General features: G+C 41.2%; 1 protein-coding gene across 1 annotated transcript in view; it reads left to right on the top strand.

The window, feature by feature from the left end:
• Positions 1-820: 820 nt before the first annotated feature.
• Positions 821-26,482, top strand: part of XXYLT1 (xyloside xylosyltransferase 1) — an 83,008-nt gene continuing 57,346 nt past the window's right edge. The window contains exons 1-2 of the mRNA XM_053459592.1: positions 821-1,371; positions 20,122-20,269. Of these exons, the coding sequence (XP_053315567.1) occupies positions 901-1,371; positions 20,122-20,269 (619 nt within the window). The 5' untranslated portion in view covers positions 821-900. The remainder of the gene's footprint in view (positions 1,372-20,121; positions 20,270-26,482) is intronic.

Raw genomic sequence — 26,482 nt, 5'->3', positions numbered from 1 at the left:
TTGTTAACTGTCACAATATTTGTGTATGTTTTGGTTCATACATAGTTGATTGTTTGGTGTCCCTTTAATCCATTCAACCACATAGTCACAGGGTGATGTGTTCTACCTCAGTGACTGCTTATTCTATAGATTAGCTCTGGTTTAATCACCGAGAATGACTAATGAAAGTATATGGTGGAAAGGTTGCCATTAGCTAAACATGACTTCATTAGCATTGTCATTAAGAAATATAGAAAGTTGTCCAAAATATCTGAACTGACAACAACGGCGGCCTCCAGATCTGCAGCTCTCTTAGAAACGTTTATGAAAGCGGCCGAAGTGTCTGCATGTGACGTCCTATTCTTATGTATTGATATTTATTGTTTTATACAGTGCCATCATATTCCATAGTGCTGTACAATGTAAGCATTGTAATATTTGTTGCAAAAAGTCTTATGAATTGTAACTTAACAACATGCCCTCAATCCTCTGAATCTAGTTTAAAGGTTGTGCAACTAATACAGACTATCACTGATTATATATTGTACAGGTTGCTTGAGTAACTGGGGATGCTCGTGGATAATATATGCAAGAGTTCTATTACAATCAGTGTTACCCGGCAAGACGTATTGTTAGTAATTGTGCCGATGTACACCCTTTGCGATGACTCCAGAGAGGTGTGCAGCAGCCTCATAGCCTTGGCGATCTCGTGCCAACCACAACAGGTCTGCCTGAATGTTTCTTCCTACAACCAATCAGATTACTGCGATTGCCTAGAAGGGGGCGGGATGCTTGCATTGATTCGCTGTCTAAGAGTTCCGTCATGTGATCCAGCATGGCTTCCTCCAGCTGCGCGGCGAGAGGTTTGCGATTGCCATGGTCACTGTGAGGATCGGAGGTGAGACCGGGTAGAAAACCGGCATGAATAAAATGCAATTGATGGGCAGGATCATGAACATGAGATCCTACCAAGTGGCTCTGTTACTGCTGGCTGCACTGGCCGTGTTTGGCTTCTATTACTTGGGCTCAGGGAAGGAGAATTTCTCCAGTACCACCAAGAGGATCAAGGAGAGCAGAGCTTCCCAGAGCCCCAGCTTGGACATGGACCTGTCATCCTCCTCCTCCTCCGAACTGAAGCTTAGTGAAGGCAAGAGCAAGAACATGGAGAGCCGTGGGACACAGGACTACCACCTGCTGATGATGTTCACCAAGGTGCACATAAACCCCGTGCTCCGGGACAAGTTCCAGGTGGCCCTCAGCTCCCTGGTGAGATATGGGAAGTTTGAGAGTAACGAGGTCCTCAGCCTGCACTTCGTGTCTGATGAGCCCAGTAAAGAGATGGGCAAATCGGTGATGAGGGACCTGCTGCAGGGAGCCAGCTTCAAATACAAGGTCGGTATTACTAGCTGGATATTATTAATGGGGATGATGGGTCAGTGCAAACACGATGGGGGCATTTATTCCTTTACCTAGTGCCAGGGTCATTAGTCTGTCACCGGACTCTTGGTGGTACTTCATCTAAGAGGCTCTGCAGCAGCGCATGCCTTTTCATTTCCGCAAGTGGCCTTTTATAGTGTCTGATTTTAGTTGCCATAAAGATGACGCGCTGAGCCCTTGGAAAGCCGTGAGTGCGTTACTGTCATCCAGCAGAGATCCCTACATTACGCCTAGGGGTTTATTTGGTCAGTAGGAAATCACTATGGCTTATAAAGGGCCACCCTAGACAATTTACCTGCGAGATGAGCAGAGCTTGCCCTCCATTATGCATATTTCAATCAGTTTGTGGTCTTTCAAGAAATTCTACTGATTGAAATATACTTTATACACCGGGCATAGGGGCTGGTTGAGGCTCATGTCTCTACAATAGACGTCCCAGCCCAAATATTTTCCTGATATAAAACAGTTGTAGGCTGCAGTGAGGAGATGGAGCGTCAGCGGCGAGGAGATGAGTTGGATGACTTAGTTCGGCACCTCAATGTGGTCTATTCACTAAAGGGAGAGTTGGGTTTCACTATACGTTATGAAGGACTAATCTCAGCAAGCCTCTGCCGCAGGAAGAACGTGGTTAGCCCTTTATAATGCATTGTTCAATCAGGGAGATTTCTTCGGTCTCCACACAGTTTGAATTAGGTGTTAGACACAGCCATCTCAGCCCTTCTGGCTGGGGAAACTTGCCAGTGTTTGCCCTTCATAGTGAATTGTTACGTGAGGGAGTTGAAAGCACAACTCTCTGTTAGTGAATAAACCCTATGTAAAGCTTAGAGGAAAGGAGAGAGAGAGAGGGGGGGGATGTGATAGAATTTAAGTACTTATTTGAGGAGGAGAAATGTTAGGACAAGAGGGCATAGTCTAAAACTAGAGGGTTGGAGGCTTGGATGTAACACAATTACTGTGAGGGTGGTAGATAGGTGGAACAGCCTCCCATCAGAAGTGAAAGGGGCTAACAGTGAGGAAGTTTAAAGAGGCATGGGATAGGCATAGAGCTATTCTGAATCCGAGACATCACTACACACTGATTAAAGTCAGAGTCTCTACATCGAAAAAAATGGGCAGACTAGAAGGGCCACCATGTTATTTTCTGCCCTCAATTGTTTCGATGTTCCTATGTTGCTAAACTATGTCCTCATATTTAGAACATTGAAAGGCTTCATAGAATACAGCATCCAGTGATGCTCACCTTGCCGGATCATCTAATGGGCACCCAAAACCCTAGCCTGGTTGGACTCTTACTTTGTGTTTAGCATCCCCTGGACACTAAGTCATTATTAACACCCCTCACACTTGCTTATCTTTAGAAGGGACAAGTCTGTTTTTGGAATCCAAATCTGTCTGTCCTGCTTTCATCCCCTGAAGTCCTTCTTCTCTAGGAGCTCAGAGTGTTTGTTGGGTGTGAAATTCTGACTACTAAGCATTTGGGTTTGGGTGGAATTTTGCGCTTCCAAGCTCTTATTTCAAAACCTTACTTTTTAGGAAACAATGTTTTCTCCTGGCCCTCTTTATTCATATGTAATTGCAAAAACCACCACCAGAGGTCCTCGGTGACCGTAAATGTTCAAATGTGTTTTTAAAACCTCATTATCCTCCCACCATATGTTTTTTTTTTATTTTATTTTTAATTTTGCCCTATAGCTGTTGTAAGCACTATGTATATAATATTTGTAGTAAAAGTTGTATAAATAGTAACTTCAGAATGTATTTCTTTATTTCACATGATGTGAATGTGTAACCATGATCTTCTAGTAATCTGGAAGGCTCTTGGAGATTATGTTGGCCGAGGCTCGCTGAATGAAAGCTTGTGCAAAACTTTATGTAAATCTTTCTCTTCTGCTTCAAGTAATAAATCCTACATCCCGCATTGCTAGGTACCCTGCTGATAATATAAATATACCACATACAGGAGACACCCTCCCGAAAAAAGTGTTTTCCCCCAAGCTATAATTTCTTTCGACAGCAGCTCCTTGTGATTAGAATTTTCAGCCTTTGTTTATCAGTGGGTTTGATATAACATACACCAGTATATACATTCTTGTCTTTTACGTATGTGCCGGCCTATCTCTATGGAACCGCAGGGTACACAGACTTTATCATCTAAACTTTGCAACCCAGCGCTTTAATGGAAGGACAGAATGTATTTCAAAAAGGGAAATAACCCTTCCTAAATGGCGGTGATAAATAACCTTTATGTAATTAATGTCGCCCGTCCCAGTCTTGTGTTGTACAAATAGAGATCCAACTGATTTCTGCAGTGTGACACTGTATATACTACTTTGTAAAACATGTTATCGAGCCTACATCTTCCTCATACAGTACCATCTAGAAATCAATTAACTTAACGGTTACGTTAACATTGAGCACGATGTGTACTTATGCTTAATGAATGTATTATACATTCATTTGCGAACATATTATAACCTTATTTAAGCAATAAGAATACCAATTTGTAGCATGGGTCCCATGGCATTTTTAAATATTTTACAGAATAGAGAGACGATTGAGAGCATCAGAATTGATATCTTAAACGGCTGCATGATCACGTCAAATGGATTCAATCAAATATTACCGGGCAAAACACCTTTTCCAACAGAAACACATTGATTAACCTACCCATCAGAAGTAGTAGAGGGCGAGATGCGGGTTCAGTGAATGAAGTTAAACATGCATGGGATGGGCATAAAGCTGTCCGGAATCTAATACAGGACCAAGGACTGATTTATGTTCGGAGTGTTTACACGCTAAGAAGCTGGCAGACGAGATGGGCCAACTGGTTCTTATGTGCCTCCAAGTTCTATGTTTCTTTCTGAGTTAAAGGTACCATTATTATATGCATCTGTTAAGAACCGAAGAACACCGCAGTTCCAAATTGTGAATGAAGTCCGGCTTGACCAACACTTCCATAGTGTGGGCTTCATATCTTGCGGTCATTTCATTAAATAACTATGCATTATAGATCCTTCCTGTGGGAGAAACTCTCTGGCTTTGGCCATTCACGATGTATTGTTAATGTGGTGATAGGACCTTTTATTACATTTATAACAACGGTTTAGTGGAGTTTGGGGTTTTTACATTATCACCGTGGATCACAACTCGCTCAGTGTTAATGAAACTGCATTGTTGTGCACATAGACAAAGGGGTTGGAGATCCTAAAACATTTTGTTTTATGTTCAACCCGATCTTCAATAAACGTCTGTGGCATGAGGGCACCGTTAAAATAATGCATACAGTGCATGTTTCCTTGATTTTCTTTGAACAGATGTGGACTAAGGAGCAGCAGCTCAGTCATCACGCTACAGGCATTGTTGCAAAGAGAATAGACTATTGCTCTCTGTATAATATCTGTAATCTTAGGTTTTAGAAGCAGGTTCGGTTATACAGTATTTCGATATGGATTGGTTGTGTGCCGGCGGGGTAGAACCATGCTCAGTGTGTATATGTGTAGTGCTGGAGTCAGTCTGTGAGTGTGTGTGTGTATAAATATATATATATATATAATATAATATATATAAACTAGTCAGTGTGTGTGTAAATGTATTGTACCAGAGTCACTGTCTACTGTATTGTAGTGCCATACTTGATGTGTATGTGTCCATAGTGTTAGTGTGTACATTCATCCTTGACTCTAACCTTTCCTTCATCCCTCACATTCAGTCCCTCGCCAGATCCTGCCGCTTGCACCTAAATAAAATATAAAAAAATCTCTCGTATCTGCCCATTCCTCACCCAAGAATCCACAAAAACTCTAGTTCATTCACTTATCATTTCCCGTCTTGACTACTGCAACACTCTTCTGGTTGGCATTCGACTGTCTCCTCTAAAGTCTGTCCTAAATGCCGCTGCTAGGCTTATCTTCCTTGCATGCCACTACTCTTCTGCTTCCCCGCTCTGTGAAACCCTCCCAATTACCTTTAGAATTTAATTTTAAATCCTGGTACTGACATCTAAGGCCATCCATAACACTGCTCCTCCATACAATTCTGACCTCATTAGCAAATACTCTGCTACTCGATCCCTACGTTCTTCCCGTGGGCTAAGGCTCTCCTCCTCACTCATCACCTCTTCCTTTTTCCGTCTACAAGATTTCACTCGAGCTGCCCCATATCTCGGGAATCTACTCCCAAGCAGGGTCGGACTGGGAATGAAAAGCAGCCCTGGAAACATTTGAACGTTTATTTCTTTATTAATTCATGTAAACTGTTTTTTCATATTTAAGAAAAGATGTGATTGAGAAAAATAGTTTGTTTTTATTTGCCAACCTGCCCCACCAGTTATCCACATCTGCCCCCAGGCTTTCCACTCTGCCCCCAGAAATGCCTTATACACCCCTATATGCCACTCTGCCTCCCTGATATGCCTTAACCCTCCTATATGCCACTCTGCCCCGTGAAATGCCTTTTAACCCCCTTTATGCCACTCTGCCACCAGAAATGCCTTATACCTGTATATGCCACTCTGGCATATAGGGGGTTAAAATGCATTTCTAAAGCCCCCATATAACGCCCCTCCCCCTTCCTCTCCTCCTCCCCGACTTACCACTGCTTCTGGCATCCGGTGAGGGCAGTGGGTGGGGGCCGGCGTTCACGCACCACACCGCCCAATGGTCGTGCTTCAGCTCTTGGTCCCACCCCTTTTAAGACGTGGGATGAAGTTTCCAGAGGCCATTTGGAACTCTATAGTAAGTGATGCTGCAGAGGACAGGCAATTTTTATGCCCTACACACTTCAGCACTCATTGGCCTTGCTCTTTTAGTGTGTTAGGTCTATCCCTTCATGGCTGAGCTGTTACTTTTAGACTTTGCTATCTCACAATAACAGTACTTACGGTGGACCGGGGCAGATCTAGCAGGGTAGAAAGTTCACAAACTGGCAAAGGTGGCATCCTATGACAGTGCCACATTCACAGTCACTGAGATCTTCAGTAGGACCCCTTCTACTGCCAATGTTTGTCTACGGAGATGGCTGCTTTGTGCTAAGTTTATACACCTAGCAATGAGTGTGAGTGAAACACCTAAACTCAATAATTAGGAGGGGAGTTTGCATACTTGTAGTCATAGTTTTCAAGAACATCACAACCGTTCTTGTGCGCATGCGCGTCTTTGAAATGGGAGCCAACAAGGGTGTGATGGAGGAAAGGAACATGATCTTTGCAAACAATATATGTTGTGATCAACCTTATAGGAATCTGTGTGTTTCTGGTTAATAGATCAACCTCTTGAACCCTGGGGGAAGGGTGGCAGTCCTTTAAGCCATGGCACCCTGTGGTGGGGGTCTTGAGTGCTTATGGATTACATTCCTCATCTCTCTTCACAGGTATAGTATGTACAGGTGGAAGACTATGGTCTGTACACTGCTCACACCAATAGAGAAACATCCCATATAGTCATTACGGAGGAGTAAAGAATGACCCCTCTAACCCTGTGATGAAGCCCCCCCCCATGTCTTGTAGGGCCCCAAGAATTCTTAGTATACAAGCGAGTCCTTTGATGCTGCAACTGATATAGACTGCTAATGATTTCAGTGACTGATACAAGACATTGTCGAGGGCAAAATAAGAAATCACCCATTTATATTTAGACTTCACCCTAGTGCTGCTGAACTCAATGGTTTTAAAAGATAATAGAACAGACTATTTTAATGATAGACAGTAAGAGAAAAATGTAATACATTAAAATACATTTTTGGTATTTTTATTAATTGGTTTGGGGACAGGATAGTGTGGGGGGGGGGCACAGGGAATAATCTATGAGGTTCAACATTTCCCAGATCTTCAAAGGAAATTTACTCCACTTCACAAACGCAAATGCAGATAAGTTTTGCCTTGCATCTCCGTGGCTTGAACAGTCTCCTGAAGAAACTGGCTATTTTCTCCTTTGTTGTCACTCTGGCTGGAGGATTTTCGGCTTGTAAGCTCATATCCAGGCTCAGCTCTGACACCGTCAGCATATGTATGTCGCCATCTCGATCATATAGAGGCGTTGGATGTATCACGGCAAAGGAATCCATCTCCAGACTCAGTTTTGAAATGGTCTCCATGTGAATGTCGCCATCTCGGTCGTATAGAGGCGTTGGATGTATCATGGCAAATGAATGCATCTCCAAACTCAGGTCTGACACGGTCTCCATGTGAATGTTGCCATCCCGATCGTATAGGGGCGTTGGAGGCATCTCTGGAAATGAATTCACTTCCAGGCTCAGTTCTGACAGAGACGTCATGTGTATATCACCATCCCGATCATACAGAGGCAGATGAGGAGGCTCGTTGACAAATTCTCCTTCAGCCATTGTTGATCGCGGTTTGTCGATACCAAAATACTCAGAATACAGCAACCAGTCCAACTGATAGCAAGTCAACTGAATGTACCGTTCCTGGCATGCACTGCCTGTTATGCTGCAGTATCTATGATGTCATAAAACTTTACAACTGACAAGAAGTCTCCAAAACAAAATGTATCCAAAGTCTACCTTAAAACTCAGTAATAAAAATGCATCCTTTCCATGTTAAAAAAGGAAATTGTAGCAAAGCTCTTATGTAATATCAGCAAAGGCTAATTCATTAAATGTTACAGTTCAATGCACATTCTAAACCAGGGGTTAACTAAAATATATATATGTGTGCATTTAATATATATCATGATGTACATTTAACTGTTCAATCATTTAATGAAAGATCAAATATAACATAGGATTTTTGTTTATATATCATGAAATGTAACTACCTATCTATGTGTATTTTGCATTAAATATATTAAAGATAAAGATAAACGGTATTTGCTCGATTATAAGATGACCCTGATTATAAGACAACCCCCCATAATGTGAATATTGATGTAGGAAAAAAGAAAAAGCCTTTATATAAGTAGGGCTGCAACTATTTTCATAATCTATTAGTTTGCTGATTATTTTTTCGATTAATCAGATAAAAAATTAATGTACATTTTTCATTTATTTAAAATAATTTCATAAACAGGTTGTTAAAAACAAACGTCAGAATAAAAAAAACTTTGATAGAATGCATGTCTTGTTTTTATTTCCCAACCTGTCCCCCCCCCAGTTATGCACATTTGAGCACAGGCTTGGCACACTGCCACCCAGAAATGCCACCCCGCCCTCCACATATGCCTTATACCCCCTGATATGCTACTCAGTCCTCCCCTGATATGCCACACTGCTTCCCAGATATGCCTTATATACCCTATATGCCTTATACCCCCTGATTTGCCACTGTGCCACCTGATATGCCTTATACCCCCAGATATGCCTTATACCCCCAGATATCCCATAGTGGCCTCATAGATTCACAGACTCGTTCACAGCACACTGACACAATACTTTTTATAAATAAATACAGGATTTATCTTCACTGCCCCCCCCCGGATTTAGATTCCCCTTAGTTTGCCCCCCCCCACTTTACCTCTACCTGCACCTTAAGTTAACTTTATGAATTAATTAAATTAACCCTCAGTCCTCAGCATTAAATTTAAAACCCTAAATACCAGGGCCGGACTGGGACTGAAAAGCAGCACTGGAAACATTTGGAGACCAGCCCCATATAGTTTATCTCGCAGTCGAGCTTTTATACCCACACACACCCCTTATACATTCCCAAGTCACACTATTTATCATACAATTAACTATAAAACATTCTTTTTATCACATATTTGTATTAAAATGCCAGAAAGCAAACGTGTTAAAAGGCCCTAATAAATGAAATACATTACACATAATGGAATCAAAACATCTGCCACTGCAAACGTTTTTAGATTAAAAAGTTCCATTTTATTCAGTGGAACAAAACAGGGATCACATTATTCTTCACGATATTCTTGTAAGAAACAATTTTTTCATATTTAAAAAAAGCTGTGATTGAGAAAAATATATTTTTTTATTTTTATTCTTGTATGCCACTCTGCCTCCAGAAATGCCTTATACCCCTATATGCCACTCTGGCATATAGGGGTTAAAAGGCATATCATGGGGCACTCTGCCTCCAGAAAAGCCTTAAGACCCCCATATAACACCCCTCCTCCCTGACTTACCACTGCTTGTGGAGGCCGGCATTCATTAGGCGCTGGCGGCGGGAGAAGGCGGCCTGGGTGCCGCTTTCAATACTGCTCGCAGCCGCTCAGCGGCTGTTTTGAAGGTTTGTCTCCCGCGACTGGCCCACCGAGAAATTTCCTGGTATCCCGGTGGGCCAGTCCTGCCCTGCTCCCAAGGAACCTTCAGCATTAAGATTCCTGGGTTGCTGGTGGAATAATCATGGTACACAAAACAGAGCAAGAATTCAGGGCATACCCAGCGAATAATAATAAAAAAAACGCATATCTAAGGCATAAATACTGGGGATTTCATCTGGAAAATGGCCCCACGGTATGAATTCAATAAACGTAATACATCGTAGGTGTATGTCCCAGCTGTCTTGTAACAGCTGACAGAGCTTTAGTTTGTGCAGTGCTTGGAATACAAGTTTTCTGTAATTCATGTCTGGATTACGACGACATGTATTATAGCTATTATTCCAAAATGAACACTTTTTATTCCACAGTGGTTGCTGGCTTTATTCTTCTAGAACACGAGCCCCCCCCCATTTCAAATCTATGGCATTAGATCCACTCCTTGGATCCTGTTTTTTTACGATTTTTTTTTTTTTTTAAGTCAGTCATTTTGAAGCTTGTTTTAAAATAGAATTTAACACCAAGGAAGAATCTTGAGGCCATTTCCAACCTTATTTAGCGTGTAATATACAAAAATGTATTAAGTATACGAGGCCACCAAGAGAGGGCACTAAAGATTCATGGACCGGACAAAGGCAGTTTGTAACCTGTAAATTGCCAGATTGAGTAGTATCTCAAATGTTATGGGTTTTTTTTCTTCCCTTCTCTGTCCGTTAACCTAAGTTTCGCTGCCCTGTCACTATGGTGATGTCCTATTTCCGAAGCACTTTGTCCTACCTTTGATTTTGCTGCTATTATGTCCTGAAAGTGCCAAACTCGGACACAGAAGGTGCACACCAAACGCAGAACCAGCCTTCTCTGTTAACAGAACTAGGAATCTGTTGTCTAGATTTCTACATCCCCTTCTGAGGTTTCTTCAAGGGGCGGCAACTGCGTTTTTGTCTCTGTCGTTATTATTTTGAATGCTTCTTGTAAGCCTTCCTGCTGTCTTCCATTCTGTCTCTTGTAAATGATGTGCTTTGAACCAGTTTCTACAGCCAGCTGTGAAAGGCAACGCATTGTGTATCAACTCTCACCCCAAGGAAGCCAGCGGAGACAAAAACACAATTCCCTGACCTGTCGTTGCCGAAAACATTTCTGAAATTAGGTTAGTGTGTAAATAAACCATTGCTGGTCAGAGAAAATGAGATTGTGAGGTTTTGACATCTGGAAATTCTGCATCCAGAAGAGGGAGCATTGCATTCCATTGTGCAGTACATTTGCAATTTAGACATGGGCTTTATTGTACGTAAATACACAACCCTTCTATGTCTGATTTTGCACAAATCAAGATAGGACCCCCGGCCCAAGCTAAAGCACACTGGCTGTCACCCACCCTTGTTTCTACCCTTCTGCATCCACATCTCTTTCCAATAACTTTCTTGTGATTTTCATATGCTCTTCAACCACCCTCTTATTCTAGTGCTAGTTTAATATAGCAACAACTCCCAGCAGTGCTGTCATCAGATATCTTGGGACCCAGTACAAACCTAAATACAGAGCCTGCCTGCTGTCTCTTGCCTCGTTCCTCTCCCACGCCCTGCCCAATGCATGCAACGTGGCCCAAATCCCTGGAAAGAAGCTATGTGGGGTTTATAGTCCGTCTGGGCTCAGTTAGCGAGCCTTGAAGGCCAATGGTGGGGCCCATGATAGCCCCGGAAGGCTTGACACAATAATGGCTGGTGGTTGTACCCTCCTGATGATGATCCTGCCACCCAGGACTAGGATATTGTGCACCATGTGTAGAAAATAACTTGCTGCAGCTGCAAAGTTGGAATGTAAATGAGTGTTTACTGTCCTGTCTTTTTACACAAGTAGGGGCTGCCATTTTCTTTAAAACTGTGCCTAGTCTTTCAGAGATGTTAGATAAGATAGAATGAGAGTACTTTGCTTCTGCTAATGAACATTTCTGTATAACATGTATGGTGCAGGCTGCAGGCATTTTAATACTGCCCTGGGTAAAACTTCAGCACATTAAATATAATTTTAGATGAGCTGGAGCAATCATACATGAATGTGGTGTCGTAGAGCAAAACGGAGTCTGATTGCTGGAATATGACATCATTCCCCAGTGGTAAGAAGCAGGCATCTTATGAGGTGTGAGATTACATTACATTTATTTATAAAGCACCAGCAAATTCCGCAGCACTGTTATTGTCAGTAGAACAATTTAGAAACACATACAATAACAAACTGGTGCAAAGGAGAGGAGGGCCCTGCTCTTGCGAGTTTACAATCTAGTCGGTGGTTGAGGGGGAAGTGAGACAATAGGAGAGGACTGCTTGGATGGGGATGAGTTGATCTGGTTCCGATGATGTGTTGAAGCTGTTCAGATGGCTTGATTATGGGGATGGTTGGGAGTAATGGGAAGGAATCTTATACGCTTCCCTGAACAGGTGGGTTTTCAGAGAGGTTTTGAAAGTTGTGTATGAGACAGAAAGTCTGATGGAACGGGGAAGAGAATTCCACAAGAGGGGTGCGGCGCGGATGAAATCCTGGATACGGGAGTGGGAAAAGGTAACAGCAGAAGAGGAGTGGAGCGAAGGGGGCGGGTAGGGGTGTATTTGGATAGGAGGATAGAGATGTAAGGGGGTGTAGAGTTGAGGACTCTATAGGCCAGGGTCAGAAGTTTAAACTTGATTCTGGAGGGTATGGGGAGCCAATGAAGTGATTGGCATAGTGGAGCAGTGTATGAGGAACGGCAGCAGAGAAAAATGTATTTAGCTGCGCTGTTGAGGATGGATTGAAGCGGTTGAAAGGCGGGAGAGGGGGATCTCACAAGGAAGTGGATTAGTAACTTGGTGGTTTCTTGTGTGAGGAAAGGACAGATTCGGGAGATGTTTTTAAGGTGGAGGCGGCAGGATTTGTGAGGGACTGTATGTGAGGGATGAAGGAGGGAGCAGAGTCAAGGGTGACACCAAGGCAGCGAACCTGGTCTGTTGAACGCAGGCAGCTTGTGATGGGTGAGGACTTGGAGCATTCCAGCCATGATTTACATGTAAGGGTTTTTTTTTATTTACTCCGGAACAATACACACTCCCTTTTCTGGATTCCTGAAAAGGCAGTAAATTGCACGTATTACACCTAAGATCTTTTGGTATTTGCTTTGCTGATGCTTTGGGGGAAAAAAAACTTAGACATTCCTCCATTCTTTGTTTCTTGTAATTAATTTTTCTTTTCATTTAGTGCCATAACACAAATAAGATGCATCACAATTATTCCCAGAGTGCTATGGATGTTACAATTACCCTTTTTCTTGGAAACTTTTTCATCTCTGTTCATAATGCAACGTGAAATCCATTAAATGGACAATTTAATGGGTTTACATTTTCATGGTATCCAGTCTGGGAATGCATGGTTGATTTCTGCAGAACCCTCCCATATGCATTTGCCCCTTCCAATTTCCTAATGATTTAATGGCAACCCTTTCTTGCCACTGACTGGCAGTGGTAGCAAATGTAGACTATACCTTTTTAACTATAGAAACAAAAAAAAAACTTTGAACTAAAGCGTGGAAATTCTTAGTGTGTATATATATATATTTCAATGTTTTTTTATAGTTTAAATGTGTATGTGTGTGCATATAATATATATATATATATGTATATATATATATGTGTATATATATATATGTATATATATATGTGTATATATATATATGTGTATATATATATGTATGTATATATGTCCTGATGAAAGTCTAATAAACAGACTGAAACGTTGATTAGAAAACTGCAGTTTCTCGAGTGATTATTTAAAGAAGTCCCTGGAGTGCCGGTAACTATTTTTGGATGTTATAAGATATATAAGATATATAGTCCAGTCCAAGCCTGCATCATAAGCAGGAAGTGGCCTTTATAACTCTCTGAAGGCTCTGCTTGTCTGGCACTGCTTGTTTGGACCTGTGCATTTCTGAGCCTCATTGCCTTAGAAGTGCTTAAGACCCTAAGACCCTAAGAGCCTGAAAGGTAACATTTGTGACCCTCAGCTAACTGGGTTATGTATGTGTGTGTGTGTATATCTACTTAATGTTTATGTGGCCATCCTGGCTTCTCCCATCCATCTTTTTTCCCTCTCTCCCTTCCTTCTTTTCTTCTTCCTGCACACAATATTATCAGACTGACAGGACCACTCCTCCTGCACACACCATACAACAGCCTCTCCCATAAACACCCTCTGGCAGCCTTTCTCCTTCCTACACTGCATGGCAGCCACTCTCACTCACATCCTCCAGTAGCCCTCCTGCTTCTTTTACACAATGCCATGTGTCAGTCCCTTCCCCTTCCCACGCCATCCTGCAGCTCCTACCTCCTGCACACAAAATGATCTGACATCTTCTCCATACAATGCACATCTGGAAGAGCCTTAGTGTAAATTTGTGATCATGCTGACCAAAGTGCACTTCACTCTGAGACCCATTGAACAGACAATTAACGTTTTTATAGGCTATTTGTATGTATAGAGATGTGACCTCCTATTGCTCTTGAATGCCTTCTATTGTTCATTTTCTAAAAATGTTTTTGCTGGAAATAGCTTTCTTTACAGCCAGCACCATAAAGATATGTTATTGGCAGGCAGCCATTTAGTGGCCATGCCTCTGGATTTGATTATTAATTACAATTAAACCATTAAGTGAATTGCTTTTAGAGTCTGGTCACAACCTTAATCACTACACACATTATCCTTATTACATATTTTGCATACATGTGAGCTGTGTAGCTAAGCGATTTCCCAGTATGGGCCTCCCCAGGAGCAAAATTGATTGCTGACATCCACATATGCCAGTGAGCGTCACCCCAGATATGTAGTGGAATACGATGATGTGGGTATGAATATGGCAGGGGGGGGTAATGGTTGTGGTTGGATATTAAATGAATTAGAATGTTTGGGTTTGATAATGGTCAGGGGCAGCTTTACAGTACAGATACGCACTAATGTCACAAACACTAGCACCTTACAGTAACACACACGCTAACTTTCTACACTCATATACACACATGGTTACACCTTACACAAATACATACACTATATGCTGACGTACACACGTATCCTAATGCCATAATGTAATATACACAACACCATACATGCTAACACCGCACTCTTATACTCATCAACACGCACATACTGGATAACACTATACATATATATATAAAAAATACACACTCTCACACTATGCCCACATACACAGTGACACTGGCACTACAATACATTTACGCACACATGCACACACTCGCACACACTATCTCCCTCTCATTTCATGGAGACCTGCCATGCCGATGCCTATCTACAGCCATTGTGAATCTGGCACTTATGTTTTTCTGTGAGCAGTTTTCACCTCTTGTCCCGCAAAAATCTTGACTCCAGGAAGGGGTTTATAGTCGCCATGGCTACTTGGTGCTCAGGACTTGTCTAACCCTGTTCTAGAATATATATATATATTTTAACACTGCATATAGCTTGTGCTTTTTTTTTCCAATCATTGCAGCTGGAGATATTATTTTAGTTTAAAGTCTCATTTCATGGAACTTTCTTCAACGATGAAAGCAATAGCTACATGTGGCAGAAACAGAATGACACAATTACCAGTCCTGAAGTTCTCTACCTTCCCCTCTTCCTCCCTGATAGAGGCGTAACTTAACTTTAAGGGAGAGATGATGTAATCAGGAGGAATAATTAGAGACTGAGAACAGGTTATGATTATTTTATTGTTTTATCTATCAAATTCCGTAGCGCTGTACAATGGGTGGACAGGACATAACAAGTAGTATGTAACATAACAAATTGACTAACAGAGACAACAGGTGAGGAGGGCCCTGCTCAAACGAGCTTACAGTCTAGAGGGAATTAGGGTGTATTACAGGTAAAGGTGGCAATGTTAGGGATGGACCAGCCGCACTAGTGTAAGTATTGCAGGATAGGGACTAGGGAAGGTGAGCTAAAGGAATATGGGAGGGCGTTGATGTGCTATGTTGTAAGCATCCATAAAGAAGTGGGTCTTGAGGGATTTTTTGGAAAGCAGGGGGAGAGACGGATAGACCGGGGGAGGGCATTCCAGAGGATAGGAAAATCTTGTAAGCGTGCATGAGAGGTAGAAATCAGAGGAGAGGATAGGAGATCATTGGAAGAGTGGAGAGGCTGATTAGGAGTGTATTTAGAGATGAGTGAGGAGATGTAAATAGGGAAACCGCTGTGAAGGGCTTTGAAACTAAGAGTCTGGATCTTAAAATGAATGCTGAAGCGCACAGGCAGCCAGTGAAGAGACTGACAGAGGGGAGAAACGTTAGTAAAGCGATGTGAGAGGAAGATAAGTCTGGCAGCAGCATTCATGGTGGATTGTAGAGAGGTGAGATGGTTAAGAGGAAGACCAATAAGACAGTTACTATATTCAATAGTTACAATAATGATAGCATCGTCTACACATTAGGCATGTTTCCAATTCACTAATATAGCTTATTAAATAGATTGACAATATAGTGCATAGAAAAACTTGAATCTATAAATGCTAGTTAAATGATGTCGTAGAGGGGATACTATAACATTGTGTACATGTACAGGGCCAATATATAGCCTTCTCCGGTGACATGTTCGTTAACAGAAATGTACAAAGAACAAGAGGTCATCCTCTGAGACTAGAAGTGCGAAGATTTCATACACAACAAAGAAAGGGATTCTTTACAGTAAGGGCAATAAAGGTATGGAATGAACTGCAAGAGAGGGGGGTACTATCAAATGCAATGGATGCCTTTAATAAGGGTCTGGATATTTTTTTGGAAAAGCAGAACATTCTTTTGGATCAGTAGCAGGAAGGATTGCTAGAAGGGTTAAACCTGATGGACTTTTTAACCTACATAAGTATGTTACTATGCAACATTTGGGAAAAGTGACACTTTTTTTTATTTTAGAAAATGATCTGAAAAGTGTTCCAGCAAAAGTGCAACATTTGTGTATGTTTCACAATGAAAGACAATAGTCATTGTAATGCCTGCCTTCCTATTTAAATGTTTTTCTTTCCCCATGTGAGTCTTTCAACAGTTGACATTATTATGTGGTATATTTGTCTCCGAGTGTGATAACGTGGAAGTTTTGTAATTAAATATGAACCCTGTAGCTAATTAACCCCAAAAATGACAAAATGCTTGTGCTTCACACTGATTATAGACACATCTGGAAACACTTGAATCCATGCTGGGGGAAAAAAGTCATTGAAAGAAATCATCTGCTTGTTTTTCTGTTCTTTTTGGCTGACTAATGGCTTACTCTGTGGCCCTGTTTATCACATTTTTGAATAACATAGATTTGAGGGACTTTAAAATTAACACACATGTACCTTTTTATGTATAAAAGCCCTGCCATTGTGGGAATTGTCTCTTGCAGCATGGTCCATTTGCATGGCGGCCTGTCTAAATCCTTTATTGTAGTTACAGCAGCTAGCTTGAGTATCGGCACCCACTGGGTTTTACTTGTTTTTTGGCATTCTTGTGCTCTTTTTTTGTAAGTTAATGGCATGCTTAAAATATGGTCTCGTACTGTAAGAAAGTCTGAAGTTTAGCCTTGGATCCCTGTCCAGCCCTTGGGGTTATTAACTTTAGATAACTCTTCCAGAACCCAACTGTTTTTAGAACAAAAGTTCCAGGTATAAGGACTGATCTTACTTCGTATCTTCAACTGTTGACGGTAGGTGGTGCAGGTTTTTGAAAGCTGGCTAGTTCCGGATGTTTTTTAACCCCTTAACGACAATTGCCGGTCCTGGCACGACACGGAAAAGCATGTGCTTTACGACAATTGACGTGCCAGGACCGGCACGTCTTTAAACGGGTGCAGAAAGCGATCTACTTTCGCTTTCTGCACCCAAAAAGCGTTGCTGAATGCCTCGACCTCGAGGCATTCAGCAACGCCGCGATCGGCACGAAGGGGCCATCTCTGGCCCCTCCACGGGGCGTCAACATCCGCCATACTTTGTATGGCGGCGGACGCCCGTTTTAAAAGCGTTTAGGAGGCGATCAACGATCGCCTCCTAAACTTAAATGGTGTCGCTGGAATGCCTCGATCAGGAGGCATCCAGCGACACCAAACACTTACCTTTCGATGGGCTGTGACCGCTCCGGAGAGCGGTCACAGCCGCAGCTGCCCGTGATCTTCGCCATCAAGCAAGATGGCCGCCGCCCTGCAAGAGATACAAACAAGTTTTAAAGTTCGCTAGATGGTCCAGACCATCTAGAGAACTCTGGCTCCACTTGCAGGTTGAATACAGGTACTGCATTCACCATGCAAGTCAATGGAGCCCAGCTTTCTAATCACAGTGTGATTAGTAAAAATAAATTAAAAAATAAAATAAAATTAATAATAATTAGAAAAAAATAGTAAAAAACCAGTAAAATGTAAAAATCATTTCCCACTGATGTCACTATCAGGGGAACCTCCAAGTTGAAAAAAAATGTTAAATTTTTTTTTTTAAAAAAAGGCAAAAAAAAAATAAAATATATATATAAAAAATATATTTTGTGAGCAAGTCCTAAAATTAGCATATTAGCTTAAAACAATTCTCGCATGGAAAGAGTTAAAATACTGGCATATTAAATGCCCGTGGGGTGTCTACTTTTAAAAAATGTATGATTTGATGGGGTAAATTGAATTGGCCGGGTTCAACAATGTCCCAATTAACACCGGGGGGAAGGATGGCCACACATCTAATTTCCAATTAGAAAAATGCACACGTACCAAATGTGGCCTTTTAGTTCCCCCAAAAAATGACAAACCCATGCATGTGGGGTATCACTGCATTCAGGAGATGTTGCTGAACACATTATGGGGTGTCGTGTGACAGCGGCATATACCAGGAGCTGTAAATTCATGCATAAAGTAGGTGTGTGTGGGAAAAATACACACACAAAAATACTACTGCAAACTTTGAAAAAATGCTGGTGGTAAAATGTGTGCATGCAAAGAGTTAAAATACCAGCATTTAAAATACCCTGGGGTGTCTAGTTTTCAAAAATATATGGTTTTGTTGGGCACACTGAAATGGCCCGGCTCAAAGATGTACCAAATAGGGCATGGGCAGTGGATCCCCAAATGCCAAAGTTCAACATTGAAAAATGTGCATGCCCCAAATGTGGCCCTTTTGCCCCCAAACAGCCAGGCAAAATCATTCACTGCGCTCAGAAGATGTTGCTGAACACATATTGGGGTGTTTTGTGATAGTGACATAAACGAGAACATTTTAATTCATACCTGAAGTAAAATGTGTGTGGCAAAACAAATGCAAAAAAATGACTACCATAAAGTTTGACATAGGCTGCTGGTAGAATAAGTGCATGGAAAGAGTTAAAATACCAGCATTTGAAGTACCCTGGGCTGTCTAGTTTTCAAAAATATATGACTTGATGGGGTAAATTGCATTGGCCAGGTTCAAAGATACCCGAAATGGCACATGGGGGGAAGAATTACCAGATTTGGAAAAAATGGCTTTGAAATAGCAAAACGCTACCTGTACTTATTGCCCCATAATGGGTAGAAAAAAGCAAAAAAACATAAAAACATTGGGTATTTCCAAACTCAGGACAAATAGTAGAATCTATTTAGCAGGTTTTTTCATTACCTTTTATAGATGAGTAAAATATTTTTCAACTAAAAGTTAGAAACAGTCATTTTTTTCTAAATTTTTCACCATATTTTATACTTTTTTTAATAGTAAATAATATGATACAATCAAAACAATGTCATCTAAAGAAAGCCCTTCTTGTCCTGAAAAAAACAATATCTAATGTGTGTGGGTTCAGTAAACGAGAAAGAAGAAAATTACAGCTAAACACGAGCAGCGCAGAAATGTTAAAACGGCCATTGTCACGAAGGGTACAAAAAGTAAAATCAGCCTTTGTCACGAAGGGGTTAAGGACCACTCTTCAAACCTTGCACCATTATTGCTTTTTATAGGTAGAGCCCTACATGCATGGGGGGGGGATCTGTAGTGGACTCTTTATTTGTGTAGTCATTCTCAAAGCACTTTATCATGCTGGGCAGACCGTTTCAATGTAAGGATGTACAAGCACTCATTTAACTGTCAACGTGCATTTATATTTTTCATCTTTTCTTTTCCCACGCTTGACTTTTTTTTATTTCTGTGTTTTTCATTTATTAATATTTAACTTTTTTTAAATGTCTGGGGAATAGTTCTAGAATATATTACTCCAAATGTAATTTTGTCTTGCTGGATGTCAAGCAAACTGCAAACAAAGCATCTGTGTTTTCCAGATATTCTAACTTGCCACTTGTTGTTTCAAGTGTTTTTTAATTCATCAAGTCACAGAGGAAAGGACAACACAATTCTTGATTGTGCCTGTCAAAATATTTGATGCAGCAGGATCTGTTTTTTTTTCCTTTGTTTGAATTTTCATAATTTTTTATTTTTAAATCATGCATGAATGTCTTTATTTTACAGGTCATATTCCATGATGTCAGTGCCCTAACCGAGAAGCTGTTTCCCATAGTAGAAGCCATGCAGAAACATTTCAGTGCCGGTACTGGAACGTACTACAGTGACTCCATCTTTTTTCTTTCTGTAGCGCTTCACAGAATAATGCCAAAAGGTAATGAATGGTTTCTGTACAGCAAATGTCACATCATCCTTGAAGTCTTTTGTTTTAGGAAAATTAAAGTCTTTAAATCAGGTTTATCTAATATGTGGATACCCTCTGTGATTCTGGTCTACAATTGCCTACGAACAGCTGACACACACAATGATGGCCATGGTTGAACATCCCCACTCGGTTTCCCTTTCGATGGGCATTGAGTGGCATTTGGCCTTGCCCACTTTTCTCCTACTTAAGGTTGCCTAGGGCTAGACCCATTACACACAAGGCCACCTTTGTCCCATGGTAAAGTAAGGGCTTCAGGTAGCCTACCCTGGGAATAGGTGCAGGGACTAAAGAGAAACAAAAAGTTAAAAATCTAGTGATGAGCTCCTGTGTAAGCAAACATCCAACTCCTAAAAATATGCAGCAATGGTAAAAGGAAGAAGTGTCCTGTGCTATCTTAAAGTACAATGCTGTATCAATGAGTAAATAAGCAATAAACATTAATAAATCATCACCTGATGTTTAAATAGTCTGTGCTAATAAATATAAACGTGTCATGTTAATAAATACTAATAATCAAAAAATGTTGCCCATAAATTAAGGCAATTTCATGTATGTTCCTGTGCAAATACGCAAATATAATAACTAGACAATACATACCAGTAGTGAAAATTAATAGATAAACACGTAAAATAATACCAATGTCCAGTCTAAGAATGTTCTATTATAATCAGAATCAATTCATTCAAGGAAATCACCCGAGGGTGTTCATCCAGAGCAATCAAGAAAAGTTCATAGGAAAATCCAGGTATAATATATTCATCAAATGGCGTTCTCCTCCTGGGGTTTAATGGCTCTGTAGTTGTTAGAAGCCACAAGGAATAAAGGAAGATAAAAAAAGATCAGAAAACAAAATAGCATAATTCCATAAGAAAAAAAAGAATGAAGTTAAAAGATTAAATACTATTACAAAATCTGTTTAAGTGCTCCGTATGTATACTAAATTGTATACAGTATTCCTTCCTGCTGTCATTGTATGATCCTGACTCAAATGCTTATGTCCACGTTTGAAAACCAGGGACAGGGGGCCATTGATAGGCTCACTGGATACTCGTTTTTGTGATAAAAGCTGGCTGTCAGCCAGTCTAAATCCCGCACAGGGCAGTAGGTCCTTCTGTGTTACAACATTCTGGGTGTACCATGCCCGAAACTGTTCCCACAAAGCTGGATGCATAGCATTGTCCAGAATGTCCTGGTATGCTGAAGACATATATACCAAGACATTTTGAACAATGTTATGCTTCCAGCTTTGTGGGAACAGTTTGGAGAAGGCTCTTCTCTATTCCAGCATGACTGTGCCCCAGTGCATAAAGCAAGGTAGATAAAGACATGGTTGGATGAGTTTGGTGTGAAAACTTGGCTGTCCTGATATAATTATAAGGCAGGTGTCCTAAGATACACGTTAGAATTAAGTTGATACAATGATGTGTCGCAGTTCAGTGGTAGAATGACGTTTTGTGAATAATATACATGGCAGTGTAGGTGTTACCAAGCACTAGCCATTCTTCCTAACATTGCATGTTTCGTTAAGATGTCCCTGGAGCTATTCTTCAAATTAGCAGATGTGAGCCGGTGCCTCTGAGACCTGGATAATTTCCTTGAATCAATGCTATTTTCCCTCTTCTTCTAAATTTAGTATTTGGTGAGATTTATTTTTAGTGTATAATTACATAGCAGTTTTTCATGGCACGCAAAGGATGTCAACTTGACTTCACAGCGTAACAAGACTACTAACTTGAGAACATGCACAGTTTTTAAATCTCCCTTTTAATCTTATTCTTTTTAACCACATCAAAACATGCGGCTTGTTTTCAGTGAAATGTGTTTGGCATTAGAGGATCCTTACAATGATTTAGGAGCTGGCGTTAATAATCCGTGTTGTAGTACCTTTGACAGAGATTGATTGAATTACTAATAATAATTCATGTTCACATAAGAAGGCAAACCTGTTAGGATGTTGAGGATGTCTGAGCCTTACAGTAACCACCTTTTCTTGGAAGGGACAGGGGAAATCGCCAGGCATCTGTTTGCAAAGAGACTGTTATTGGCACTCTGTGAATATTTAACCAGCTTGCCAGTAACATATTGGCACAACTCAGAAATTCACATTAATTCTGACCTGGATGTCTTTCCTGTCCTCACCATATGGGAGCTGCAGAGTCAGGACTTGGCAAAAGCAGGTTGGTTTAGCCTCAGGAAGCCATGAGTAGCTTTGGGTGGAAAGCGGTCAGGAAGTGGACATACCTCAACGTCATTCAACCCACCCAGAGAGAGTTTGACTACCCAAGCAGTTCAGCACTCTGCTACAACAGAAATCTGTTTGACGTATCCAGCAAGTTTCCACATACAAGTACTGGCTGTACGCCCTGTGTTTATAAAATGTTTCCGATCTTCCCGAGTGAGGATATCCTATATACAAAGTTTTGGATCGAGCTGGTATCAAATATATTTGTACCCGCCACGTTTGCTACTGGCTTGCTGCTAGTAAATATATCCAGATGCAATCTAGATTTTACTACTTGGACCACTTTATCCGATCTCAAAAATGGTAGCAGGGAATATTCTGCTAACTACAGACCAGTAAGTCTTACATCAGTAGTTGGCAAATTAGTGGAAACCATGCTAAAGGATTGGCTTCTTAAATATCTGGAAGTAAATGGTTTGTATGATCAGTAACCGCTTGGGTTTACTACCGGGAGATATTGTCTGTCTAACTAACGTAATTCATTTTTTTGGACTGGGCTTTTAACATAATAGACCAGGGAGGAGCTGTAGATATAGCAGTATATTTCAGTAAGGCATTTGACACTGTCCTCCTTAGAAAACTCATAAATAAACTGCAGTCTTTGGGTTTGGATGTCAAAATAGTCAAATGGATAAGGCAATGGGTGAGTGACCTGAGGCAGAAGGATAATGGTGTATATTTAGAGGAAGGACTAGTACAAGGATCAGTGTTGGGACCCGTAGTTTTAAAATGTTTTATTAGTGAAGTTACAGAAGGTTTTAATGGTAAGGTATGTCTTTTTGCAGATAATACAAAGGTCTGCAAATGGTGAATGATTAAAGTAAATTAGAAGAATGGTTGCAGGTGTGGCAGCTGTAGTTTAATGTTGATAAATATAAAATTATGCACTTGGATGTCAAAATCTCAAGGCAGAATATAGTATTGGTGACCGTTCTTTCAGCGATAACAGAAGCGAGGGGTTTAGGAGTTAATTATTTCTGAGGATTTAGTTAAGCAGGCAATGCCATAAAGTGTCAGCAAAAGCTAGCAGGGTGCTGGGTTGTATAGCGAGAGGCATAAGTAGCAGGAAGAGAGAGAGGTTCTTCTGGTCAGACCTCACCTAGAGTACAGCCCTGAAGACCCAAACTCCAGAAGAATAGTGACAAACTGAAGAGAGTACGGAGGAGAGAGATGAAATGCTAAGTGGTTTGCAGGATAGATTAAATCATCTCGATATGTATAACTTGGATGAGGGGAGATTTCATAGAAACATTTACATACCTAAAGGGATTTAACAAAGTATAGGAGGCAAGCTTATTTAAAAGGAGAAGCAATGTTAGAAGAAGAGTGTAGTGTAAGAGGTTTAGAGATAATATAAGGAAGTTCTTCTAATTTACAGAGTGAGTAGTAGAGAAATGGAACAATCTCCCAGCAGAATTGGTGGAGGCTATGCATGGGATAGAACTAAAGCTAACCGTATGTGACGCTGTAAACAAACCCAGGGAGATGATTTGTTTGGCATTTGGCTGCAGGTGCTATACAAGTCATACATATGGGTCCCTGGGGTGGTCAATGCTCCATTATCCCTTCTAGTGGAAAATCCACGTCGGCTTTTCCAGTAGGTTAGAGGTCTGCAGGATCCGGTCCGAGATTCTCATGGGGCCTGCATCAGGCATAGGTGCTTGGCAGTAAAACCCCTGGAGCCGGATGATCAGGGAGACTGTTGTGGGAAGAAGATCCCCGGGGCTCCCAGTTTTATGATTTTGTTTTAGTGTGTTTAGCGTTGAGGAGTTAAAAATACATAAATTGCTATAAGTCAGTGTTCCTGAGTCTTATTGCCCTAGAGGACTGTGCTGAAGACCCCTAACTGTGACATTTATGGCCCTCATGCTGCAGGGTTTGTCACACTTACTATGGGGCCTGATCAAGGACTGCTAGATGGTGTGAATAGTTATCTGCCGTCATATTCTCTGTTTCTGTGTTTCAAATCCTTTCTTATTTTATGTATTACGGACATCTGACAACTGACTACATTGCAGTGATGTAAACTGCGTCACCTGTGGTGCTGTGGAGGGCAGGCTTTACCAAACCTCCAAGCCTGCAAAGGTGGACCCTTTTGAAACTGGCACTAGAAATTTAGAAACAGAGTTTGACTTATTTGCAGATAAGAACAATTTGGCCCATCTAGTCTGCCCATTTTCCTGATGCACAGACAGAGACCTTAATCAGTCCTTGGTCTCATCTTATCCCATGCAAGTTTAAATTCCCTGTTTCAGCCACTACAACTTTGCCGGGAGGCTGTTCTACTTATCTACCACCCTCTTAACAACATCTGCTGCCAATAGTTCATGTCGTTATTTATTACTAGTTATAGCCAAGGTCGTATCATATCACCGGCTTACTCTAGCAAAATTGGTGTCAGTTTTTTGCTCCATATCATAGCGCCAGACTGGGTGGTGATTTCATGCATCTGACATATTCTGAGAAATAGCCATGTGACAACATAATAAAAAAACACAATACTTGCATGGATGGGAGAGTCCCCAGCATTTTGCTTTTCATACTGTGTTCATGGGTTTGCATGTATAGTAAATATACAACAAATATTCTTTAAAGGTATTGGAAATCTGGACACGTAGTCAGTTGTAATATTAGGAAAGCACACGGGGAGACGTGCACAGTCCTCAGTGGCAGATATTTCAGGTCGAACCAAGTAAAATACACATTTCTCCCTGTTTTACTTTAAATTAGCGATTTCATGAAATAAGCAAATGCAGACTGTTAGTCCTTTGTTTCATCTGGTGGCATCACAAGGAAGATCCAGATGTGTTAAGGCAGCCGTGTTAGTTGCAAAAATGAGCAGCACCGCCAGCAGTTCCACTACTCTTACTGTATTGGCCCAATTATAGGTTGCACTTTTCCCCCTCACTTTAAGTGAGGATGCCACCTATAATCTGAGTCTAGCACAGGGTTGCGCAGTTTGTATCGCCTGACGCCCGGACATGCAGTTCCGTGTGTTGGGCAGTTGTTTGTTTTTTCTTTTCCATCGAGCCCTAGCAGCGCTGCAGGGGACCTCGATCCTCCTCTCTGGTAGCCGGTGGACGTCTGTCGGAAGTGCCGTTCCCCGACTGCCAGAGAGGAGGATGCGCGCAGAGATCCCCCGCTGCTGCCAGCACTTCCGCCAGGTCTTCTATGACGTAGGGCCGGGGTTAAAGTGACCTTATGTCGCTCCATCATGGAGCCCCTGGCGGAAGTGGCGGGTAGCAGCAGAGGTTGTCTATGTGCAACGCGCAGACTGCCCCCACTAGACACCAGGGAGTCTGGAGCACGGAAGAAAGCCTGGGGATGCATTGGTAAGTCGGAGGGCAGAGTGGTACGTTAGTGGGGGCAGTGTGGCAAATCAGGGGTGCAGAGTGTCATATCTATAAGTAAGGTGCATTATGAATTAAGGGGGGACCTTAAATGGCTTTTGATGGGTCTTGGTTTTTCATATTTCTGTTTGTATATAACATGCTGCTAACTGCAAAATAGATATCAAAAATGTTAAAATACATGTATTCCTGTTCATTAGATAAAATACTGTTTTACCATTCCACTCGTGTATTTTTCTTTTAAAAAAATCACCAAACTTTAAGAGTGCGGCCTATATTTGGGCCAATACAGAATCTTTTATTTTGTTAATTTTTACTGTGTTGGACACTGAAAGAGTTAACAATTCAACGTATTATTCATCTGCGTCCCCAATTGTTAAAAAGAAAGATTAGCAAAGTTTGGATGATCTTTACAAATAGCTTAGGTGGGGCAATTGATGCTTTACATGTATCAGTCAGAGTGACTTCCAACCAATTTCAGATAAATACCCACTGCTAGACCTTGTCCACCTGGCTTCTGTTAACATAAAGGCCTATTACGTAACAGATATTATCAAAATAAGCATTTGT

Source organism: Spea bombifrons, chromosome 3, assembly GCF_027358695.1.
Source record: "Spea bombifrons isolate aSpeBom1 chromosome 3, aSpeBom1.2.pri, whole genome shotgun sequence".
Classification (NCBI taxonomy): Eukaryota; Metazoa; Chordata; class Amphibia; order Anura; family Pelobatidae; genus Spea; species Spea bombifrons.
Note: the sequence above shows the minus strand (reverse complement) of the source record. Positions and strands in the feature narration are given on the sequence as shown.